This window comes from Carcharhinus amblyrhynchos, chromosome 8 (genome assembly GCF_965287045.1).
Source record: "Carcharhinus amblyrhynchos chromosome 8, sCarAmb.v2.hapA, whole genome shotgun sequence".
NCBI lineage: Eukaryota > Metazoa > Chordata > Chondrichthyes > Carcharhiniformes > Carcharhinidae > Carcharhinus > Carcharhinus amblyrhynchos.
The window spans coordinates 93,429,548-93,439,902 of record NC_137331.1 but is presented as its reverse complement, the minus strand read 5'-3'; the positions used below and the strand labels follow the sequence as shown (position 1 = coordinate 93,439,902).

Below are 10,355 nucleotides of genomic sequence, written 5' to 3'. Positions count from 1 at the left end.
CTCTAATTGCAACAGAATCTTGATCAATTGAACCAGTGGGCTGATAAATGGCACATGGAGTTTAATTTAGGCAAATGTGAGGTGATTCATTTTAGTAGATTGAACCAGGACAGGATTTAGTCAGTTAATGGTAGGACGATGGGGAAAGTTATAGAACAAAGAGATCTAGGGGTACATGTTCATAGCTCCTTGAAAGTGGAGTCACAGGTGGACAGAGTGGTGAAGAAGGCATTCGGCATGCTTGGTTTCATTGGTCAGAACGTTGAATACAGAAGTTGGGATGTTTGTTGAAGTTGTACAAGACATTGGTAAGGCCACACTTGGAATACTGTGTGAAATTCTGGTCACTTTATTAGAGAAAGGATATTATTAAACTAGAAAGAGTGCAGCAAAAATTTACTAGGATGCTCCCGGGACTTGATGGGTTGAGTTATAAGGAGAGGCTAAACAGACTGGGACTTTTTTTTCTGGAGCATAGGAGACTGACGGGTGAACTTATAGAGGTCTATAAAATAATGAAGGGCATAGACAAGGTAGATAGTTAATATCTTTCCCGAAAGGGCAGAGGTTTAAGATGAGAGGGGAGAGGTACAAAAGTGTCCAGAAGGGCAATTTTTTCACACAGAGGGTGGCGAGTTCTGGAACAAACTGCCAGTAGTAGGGGCGGGTATAATTTTATCTTTTAAAAAGCATTTAGATAGTTACATGGGTGCAATGGTATAGACAGATATGGGCCAAATACGGGCAATTGGGATTAGCTGAGGAGTTTAAAAAAAAAAGGTGGCACAGACAAGTTAGGCCAAAGAGCCTGATTCCATGCTATGTTTGAAATGATTCAACCAGAAACTCAGCAACACTTCATTGTAAAAACTAGGATTGCAACAAATGTAAAAATGCCATGTCCTGAGAATGATTTTTTGAAACATTAAATACTTACAAGCACTCCTTGTTAATGGAGGCTCTCTATATTTTCCAAACTTCAGTGCTCCCGCATGGTGCGATGCCTGTACTTTCAGTATGGCTGTTGTAATTATGAGGGCACTGGGGATATTGGTAGCAATCGATCTCTAGTAATATGAACGAAAGTGGCTAGCTGTGGACTGCCACAGCTCAGCTTCTGCCTTTGGACAGAGATAAGAAATTTCTGCCTTTTGGTGAAATTCGATCATTTGGATTTTTTTATTCATTCGTGGGACATGGGCTTCGCTGGCTGGCTTGCATTTATTACCCATCCACAGTTGCCCTTGAGAAGATGGTGGTGAGCTGCCTAGAATTCTGCTATTCTAAATATGTCTCTGACTGCCGCTTCTTCCATAGTCCAAATGAGGCCGAACAATTGGAGGTGCAAACACCAGTGCGATTAGGAAAATAATGCAGAGTTGTTATTGAAGTAGCAGAGAGACAGAAACTATGAGGAACTGCTCCTGCAATCAGGGATTTCATCTCTCCAGAGCTCACTGCCCTAGGTATGCCAAGCATAGCTTTACTCTCTCTCTCTCTCACTGTTCCTCCAGAGACAAACTCTATGATTGAAAGATCAACAAGGGCAGAAAGGAGGAAACCTGGGTTTGGAGGTGAAGGAGCAGTTATTCTGACTGGTACCCCTGCAACCATTCAGGAAATTTTTCACTATGCCATTGCCAATCCCTTGACTAAATTCTCACTAACCAGTTTGACCTTTTCTTTCGTATTCATTTTTTTCATTCATTCGTGGGACATGGGCATCGCTGGCTGGCCAGCATTTATTGTCCATCCCTAATTGCCCTTGAGAAGGTGGTGGTGAGTTGCCTTCTTGAATCGCTGCAGTCCATGTGCTGTGGGTTGATCCACAATGCCACTGGGGAAGGAATTCCAGGATTTTGATCCAACGAATGCGACGGAACGGCGATATATTTCCAATTCAAAATGGTGAGTTGCTTGGAGGGGAATTTGCAAGTGGTGATGTTCCCATGTATCTGCTGCCCTTGTCTTTCTAAATGAAAATGGAGTTATTCAACCACTGGAGGCAGTGCAGAGAGGAATCTGGAGCTGAACAAGTTTCAGCAGTCTGAGATACGAGGAAAGATTCAAGATCAGCCTCTGCGGAGCGTCAACAATTACATGGGTTTCTGAGATTGTTACAGTTACAGAGACAAAGGTACAGACTTCGAAAATGTTGCTAAATTTAACCGAGAGCATTGAACAAGTGGATCAAGATTCATACAAGGGAAATAATTTTAAGATTGCAATCAGGAAACTCTTCACATAATCAGTGATCAACAAAGCTCTCGATTGACTAAGTAAACTATAGGATATGTCTCAGTGGAGTTCTTTTGGGATCTTTTGAGATGGCTTGATTTCCCCATCAATGGCTATCATGTGATTTAATAATAAAGCTTCATGGCACAAGTGAGCTCATTTTTAACAAAACTTTTCAGTTGGCAGAATGCCAACATGCAAGTCTTGTGGCGCAGAGAGTAGCGTCCCTGCCTCTGCAGAAGCTCTTGGTTTGACTTTCACTCCAGGACTTGATGGACAAGGGAAGTGTGTTCATAATGCAGCCAAACTAGCTTTTGTATCAACTTGTAAAGCCTTCTAACGTATGCAGGTGATGCGCTGGGGGAGATCCCTGGTCAGCTATCTGATTGAAAGAAATTAGAGCCTCTACCAGCTCCTTACCCATAGCTACAACATGCAGGTAAAAATGTATGTTGCCATGGCAATTTGGATCCCTTGAGGAGGCTGGCTGGATAGTGTGTGTGGTGTGCCAACTGTGCAGTTTGATCCTTGTTCCAAGTAGGTGGATTCAGGACCTGCTTCCTTGCCCTATCAGTGCTGGAAATCGTGGAACTATGAGAGCGATTCTCCCCCAGAAAAATTCTAAGTGTTGAATTCTCGTAAAAACTGTCCTACTGGATTTTTCAGCGGGAGTTTCAGAATGAATCTCCCACACCTTGTGCACTGCAGAATGCCGTAGCATGAATCACGTGAAAAATCCAGACGTGGGGCCTATTCCCGCTGGAGAGGGTGGCAGCATAGCACTGAGTGGTCCACTGCACGTGCATCGATCTGACAGTGCCGAGATTGGCGCATGCACAGTAGCCCCGCACTGCCGACCTCCTGATTGCTGGCCAGCTGAACTGCTGGCAAGCCCTCTGACCCCTACATCACCCAACCCCCCCCCCCATGGCCCAATTGCTGGCCACACAAACATGTCTGGGGCAACCTCGACTAACCCCCTCTCCCCCAACACCTCTTGGTCTGGCTGCCAGCTCCCTGCAAGTGGAGAGCTACTATAAACCTTGCTGGAGTGAAACAGTCCTGGCTGGGATTGTGGGGTGGGGGGGAGGTGGTAGCTGATGTAAGCATGCCTGGAGACTTCAGTCCCATGCCCGCTAATGATATTTAAATAAGATTCAGATGCTCATTTAAATACATTATGTTGATTGCTGGCATGGAGCTGATGGCGCTAGAAAGTTGGCTGCTGGAGACCTATGGTAGCCATGGCGCCCAGTGAGAAGCCAGCAAAACGGCCTCTGCTTGAGTCTCCCAGCTCACTGCACTACAAAAGCAGCACAGCAGGCTGGGAGAATCGTCCCTTAGGATCAGTCCTGGTTTCGGACAGAGAACTCAAGGAGGAGAAAATACCAACAGGGATGACTTCACAAGCTGCTTTCTTATTAAACAGAATTGATTTCCACTCTAATGTGCAAATCTAATTTTCATTCCCATGGCAACACAATGTGCTTACCATTGATAAGTCTTGAGTACTTAATTAGATTTTTATATTAATAAGTGAATATTTGTTTGCAAAAGTGAATGTTGTCACTCCTGGAGATTGTTTTTATTCCTTTGTGGGATGTGAATATCCCTGGCTAGGTCAACACTCATTGCCCCTTCCTAATTGCCCCTGAGAAGCTGGTGGTGAGCTGCCTTCTTGAACCGCTGTAGTCCATATAGTGTAGGTATGGCCACAATACTGTTAGGGAGTTTTAGCCTTTTGACCCAGAGACAGTGAAGGAACAATGATATTGTTTCAAATCAGCCCCAGTCACTGGCCTCCCTCCCTCAGTTCACGATCCCAATACAGAATGGCAGTCCACCAAACTCCACTCCCCTACCCCATCCTCCAAGGCCCTCTTAATTGTGTGTATCTTAGAAGGGAATTTACAAGTGGTGATGCTCCCATGCAGGTAACTATAGGCTGGTTAGCTTAGCTTCTGTCGGAGAGAAAATACTTGAATCTATCATCAAGGAAGAAATAGCGAGACATCTGGATATAAATTGTCCCATTGGGAAGACGCACCATGGGTTCATGAGGGCAGGTCATGTTTGACTAATTTGGTGGAATTTTTTGAGAACATTACTAGCGCAGTGGACAACCTGTAGATGTGGTATATCTGGATTTCCAGAAGGTATTTGACAAGGTGCCACACCAAAGGCTGCTGCATAAGATAAAGGTGCACGGTGTTAAGTGTAATGTATTAGCATGGCTAGAGGGCAAAAAGCAAAGAATGGGTGTAAATGGGTGTTTTTTCTGGTTGGCAATCAGTGACTAGTGGTGTTCCCCAGGGATCAGTGTTGGAATCACAATTGTTTACAATTTACATAGACGATTTGGAGTTGAGGACCAAATGTAATGTGTCAAAATTCTCAGATGACACTGAAGTGAACGGCAGAGCAAAGTGTGCAGAGGATGCTGGAAGCCTGCAAAGGGATATAGATAGTCAAAGTGGAGTACCATGTTGGTAAATGTAAGGTCATCCATTCTGGTAGAAATAACAGCAAAAAGGACTATTATTTAAATGGTAAAAAATTGCAGCACGCTATTTTGCAGAGGGACCTGGATGTCCTTGTGCAAGAATCACAAGGAGTTGGTTTGCAGGTGCAGCAAGTAATTAAGAAGGCAAATGGAATTTTGTCCTTCATTGTTAGAGGAATGGAGCTTAAAAATAGTGAGGTTATGTTGCAGATGTATAAGGTGCTATTGAGGCCACACCTGGAGTATCATGTACAGTTTTGGTCTCCTTACTTGAGAAAGGATATATGCCACTAGAGGGGATGCAGAGGAGATTCACTAGGTTGATTTCAGAGTTGAGAGAATTGGCTTATGAGGAGACAGGCTCGAAGGGCCAGATCGTTCTTATATACTTGTCCTTCCAGCCATTGCGTTTACGGGTATGGAAGATGCTGCTGAAGGAACCTTGGTGAGTTACTAACGTGCATTTGTATATTATACTGCTGCCTCTGTAGATTAAATGTTTAAGGCAATGGATAAAGCGCTCGTCAAGTAGATTGCTTTATCCTGAATGGTATCAAGCTTCTTGAGTGTTTTTGGAAATGCAAATGAAGAGTATCCCATCACACCTCTGACTTGTGCCCTCGAAATAGTGGATATACTTCGAGTCAGGAAATTAGTTATTGCCACAGAATCCCCATCCTCTTGTAGTCACAGTATTTTACTGATTCATTTTTGTTTCTGGTAAATAGGATGTTGACGGTGGCAGAATTCAGTAATGCTAATGCCATTGAGTGCCAAGGGACGGTGGTTAGGTTTTATCTTGTTGGAGATGATCATTGCCTGGCACTTTGTGGCACAAATGTCACTTGCCACTTCTCAAGTCAAGCTTGAACATTGTCAGGCCTTGCTTAGCATTGCTGTCTCACAGCATCAGGTACCCAGTTTCAATTCTGTCTTGGGCCACCGTGCGGACTTTGCACGTTTTGTCTGTTTTTGTGTAGCTTTCCTTCAGGTGCTCTGGTTTCCAAGTGTGGGCTCTTCGTGAAGTGAATGGAAATTGGTTGTGCTGTAGAGTGACATCCAGTGCAGTGGATATTGATTATAACAAGGAATGTGAATATTGTTGATTCCTCAAATCAAAGGCAGAGAGAAACAAGGAACTAAATCCTAATATATCTGGCTTAGTTATAGACTGAACAGTTGGGCATAAGCCTGTTCCTGATTTGAAGGTGGCATAGAGTGCCATCACTGCTATGGGCATACTTGAAAAGTTACATTGATTCTCAGGCTTGGGCAATTCTAGCAAGGCCAACGTTCACTGCCCATCCTTACAAGATATCCTGAGAAGATAGTGGAGTTTGGTTAAGTACTCGACAGTTTGCTGGGTCACTTCAGAAGGCATTCCTTGTCAAACACAGAGAAAATGAAGGCCCAGAACATCAGGAGTGATAGGTTCTTCCCTGAAGGACAATAGTAAGCCAGAACATTTTTTTTTAGTGTCAGCTCACAAATGATCAGATTTATAGAAAATAGAAATGTGGAAGATTGAAGCAGAAGTTGGCCATTCAGCCCTTCCAGCCTGATCTGCCATTCATTTTCATCATGGCTAATCATGGAACTGAGCCACGACAGATCAGCCACGATCTTTTGAATGGCGGGGCAGGCTCAAGGGGCTAGGTGGCCTACTCCTGCTCCTATTTCTTATGTTCTTATGTTCATCAAATTCAATATTCTGATCCTGCCTTCCCCTCATATCCCGTGATCCCTTTGGCCCTAAGACTTATATCTAATTTCTTCCTGAAATCACACAAATCTTTGGCCTCAACTACTTTCTGTGGTAGAGAATGCTACACATTCATCACTCTCTGGGTAAAGAAATTTCACCTCAGTTCTAAAAGGTTTACTCAAACTATGACCCCTAGTTCTGGACTCCCCCACCATCAGAAATATTCTTTCTGAATCTACCCTGTCCAATCCTGTTAGAATTTTATACATTTCTATGGGATCCCCTTTCATTCCTTTAAACCCCAATGAATGCAATCCTAACCAATTTAGGGGGAAACTTTCCCATCCCGGCCACCACAGCAATCATAGTGTGGGGGTGGGGGGCGGGTGCGGACTATGCAAGGCTCCATTGACCTTGGGTGGGATTTTCTGGTTTTGGGGCCCTTAATTTCTCCTCATATCACAGACCTGCCATCCAAGAATCAGTCTGGTAAACCTTTGCTGCACTCCCTCTACAGCAATGACATCCTTCCTCAGGTAAAGACACCAGTATTAATACGGTTTCATAACTTGCTATGTTGCAATTTGAATACATGACCTTTGTGTCAATATAACACAATTTACCCCCTTTAAAACCAGATATAAAGCATAGTTATGGATATTGATGCAAGTGCAGTGAATAATCTGCTAGCCAGATTCCCATCCCTTGCAATCCAAAGAAGAAGACAATCAGTCACTATACAAACAACCAACAAGTTTATTTCTTCCCACAATCACTAAAGATGCAAACAATAATCTGCATTTGTTAAAAAAAACATTAATAAATAATAATTTATCTTTTTTTTCTCACAATGTTTAACCAAACAACATGAACATTACAAACTCAACTAGAAACAATTAAGATCCAGAACATCAACATGTTTTGAACACATTCCAATGACTTCCATGGATAATGAGTGGACGTGAAGTCAGTTGAACTTTTATACCTAACCGTTGGAGGTCAATGCCCAGTCAATGGAGAAAGTTGTGGTGTTCAGTGTTATTTCATTGTGCTCAAGAGGTTTGCCATGCAGATCAAAGCATTTGGGATATCTAGGTCAACCGAGAATGTTGCAGGTGCATTAACCTTGGCTTTTTACAATAGTGCCTGTATGGTTTCTCTCTGAGTTTCTGCTATTACAGGTCTGTGCATGAATGGTTGTTGGATTGTTTTAAATGCATCCTTTCATGAGATGTGGGTGTCACTGGCAAGTGACCAACATTTGCTACCTATCCCTAATTGCTCTTGAACTGAATGGCTCGCTCAGCCATTTTAGAGGAGCATTTAAGAGTCAACCACACTGCTGTGAGAGTCTGGGGTCACATGTAGGCCAGACCTGGTAAGGGTGGCAGATTTCCTTCCCTAAAGCGGCATCGGTGAACCAGGTGGGTTTTTACAACAGTCGATGACAGTTGTCACGGTCATTATTACTGAGAATAGCTTTATATTCCAGATTTTATTAACTGAATTTAAATTCCACCAGATGCTGTGGTGGGATTTGAACCAGTGTTCCCAAAGCATTAGCCTGGGCCTCTGGATTACCAGTGGCTTTATCACAATGCCACCATCTCCCCCATTATTTCTGAATTATTTTTCTATCGCTCCCCTAAAGTGAAAAAGGTCCAAATGATTAACTTTCCAGGTATCAGTGCAAGATATCCAGGACATTAGCATACCCCAGATGGGACCCTGCAGCTCTTCATTTACTAGCGTAGCAACAAGAACAATCTTACTGAAAAAAAAGTTACACTTTAATGCCACTTTTCATGATTCTGTTGAAACCGTCACAAAACCCACTTTTCGGAGATCTGATAACTCGTCAGCAGAACAAGATTACCCAGACATTGCCCGGATAGAGATTTACGTCATCAAATTCAAAGCTGAATACTATTGCCAATGAAAATACAAGGAGGGTGGTTGATTGCCTGTTCTTCCTCATTAACTCAAGCAGTTGATGTTTCTCTAATATGGTCAACTGATGAGAGTGAGTGGGCCCCCTGAAGGTGAGATGTAGATGGCAGAGTGAATTTACTCTGGTCAATTCAGGCCATGCAGAAGCAATGAGAGTCACTAATGCAGTTTTGAGTCTGTTCATTGAATATTGGCAATTGTGATGACATCGAGGAACAGTGCTTGACTAAAATCTAAATAATTATTCAAAGATGCAGGCAACTTTGGAATAAAAAGGATTAACATGATGCAGTATCATGTTGTCCTGATTCATCATTTTGGATCTTTGAGTTGGAGTGGCCTGCTCTTGCCAGTGTAGTGAAACAAATGGAGAATAATCCATAGTTATTGTCTTATGATTGAGGAGTTCAGTTGTGTGTAGATTGGATGCTTCTTGTGCAATTGTCCACCAGTCACATTACAGTTTCCCTCTCTTCCTCCACAACCAGCGATGGTTTGTGGGACCCTGGAGACCCCAAACTTCTGCCATGCTCATTGTCCTTGCCGTTCTGCTCGGGGAGGGAGGATGGGGGTGAGTTCTCAGAGACTGAGCCATTCTTCACATAGCCCGGAAGATTCCGATGCCCGTTCAGCAGTCCGCTGCCTAATCGGCTATTGAGGTGGAGCACTTGTGGGGCTCGGGTGGTCAAGTTGGTGCTGATGCTGTTGTTGGTGTGTGACACCATTGGCCCATAGCTGTAGTTGGTGCTCCCACTCCGGGCTTTGCGTTTGAAATCAAGTGCCAAAGTCCAGCGTGCCCATGCCTTTTTAATCTCACTCTGTACCTGAAGAAAAGGGCAGAGGTACACAATCAAAAGCTGAAAGTACACACAGCCTAGATCTTGGATAGCACTCGAAAGAGGGCGTGCACAATCAATAAGGCTAGTGGCAGAACCGCTGCAAATTGGCTTACTGGCATAATTCATTTATTGGGCTGGATTTCCATCCTCAGAGCAGGTAGCAGGAGTTGGGAAAATTCCTCTCTTGGCATGTCCTCGGTATACCCCGCAGCCCCTCACTCTCTATGCCAACATATGCTCCTCCACTCTCCCCCTATGGCATTTTATAGCTCTTTGTCAACATATGCCCCACTCACCACCACATGGCTCTTTATTGCCCCTATGCCAAGTTAGTGCCAACACATGCCAACCCCATGCCCCTCACTATCCTTTCCCCTTACATCTATTACACCAACTCACCCAGTATCTACAGTATCAATAACAGGCAGTTATCAGCACCCATTCTGAGCTTAAAATAAAATTCTTGGTCGGAATCATATCACCATTCACACCAGCAGGATTTTCCCATCCAGTTGCAGTGAACGGAGATTTGGCTGGCTGCCAAATTCTCTGATCTCATTGCAGCAGGAATGTGGTATGAATGAAAGGTAAGATTGCGTCCCTTGTGTCTATTGATGAATTTAGTAGTTCAAAGAAAATACTGTCATTCATAAAATCCCATTCACTTCATTTAATTTTAACCTTTAAACCCTTTCGAAAACGGGGATTTGTATTCATTGTTCCTCTCCAAAGAGATTAGAATCACTTGGAGCTGCCAGTCAAACTGAACTGACAGGCACCCCACTGTGATGATAGATTGTGAAACCAGTAATGCAGCACTAATTCTATGGTGATAACTCTCAGGTTTATGTCAAAAGGTGCCTGAAAAAGCAAACACTTTTTTTTTTGAAAAGCACTGCAGATTGTTGTTTTTCTAATGTTTAAAGAACAGGACATTTAAACGCCTTGACAGCTTGACAGTTTAGATCCAATGAGATTGATAATTCCAATGAACATACACTCTCCTTGTGCACATTCATGTCTATTTTTTATAATCCTGAAGGACACCAAACCTCTCCAAAGCCTCCTCACTTTCTCAAAGGTAAAAGCAAAATACTGTGCATGCTGGAATCTAAAACAA

At 43.3% G+C, this 10,355-nt stretch overlaps 1 protein-coding gene across 1 annotated transcript in view; it reads right to left on the bottom strand.

Annotated features, from left to right (window-relative positions):
- Positions 1-7,215: 7,215 nt before the first annotated feature.
- The window catches only part of LOC145346786 (parathyroid hormone/parathyroid hormone-related peptide receptor-like), a 92,759-nt gene continuing 89,619 nt past the window's right edge, over positions 7,216-10,355 (bottom strand). Inside the window, exon 13 of the mRNA XM_080194515.1 lies at positions 7,216-9,220. Coding sequence (XP_080050641.1) covers positions 8,849-9,220 — 372 coding nt within the window. The 3' untranslated portion in view covers positions 7,216-8,848. The remainder of the gene's footprint in view (positions 9,221-10,355) is intronic.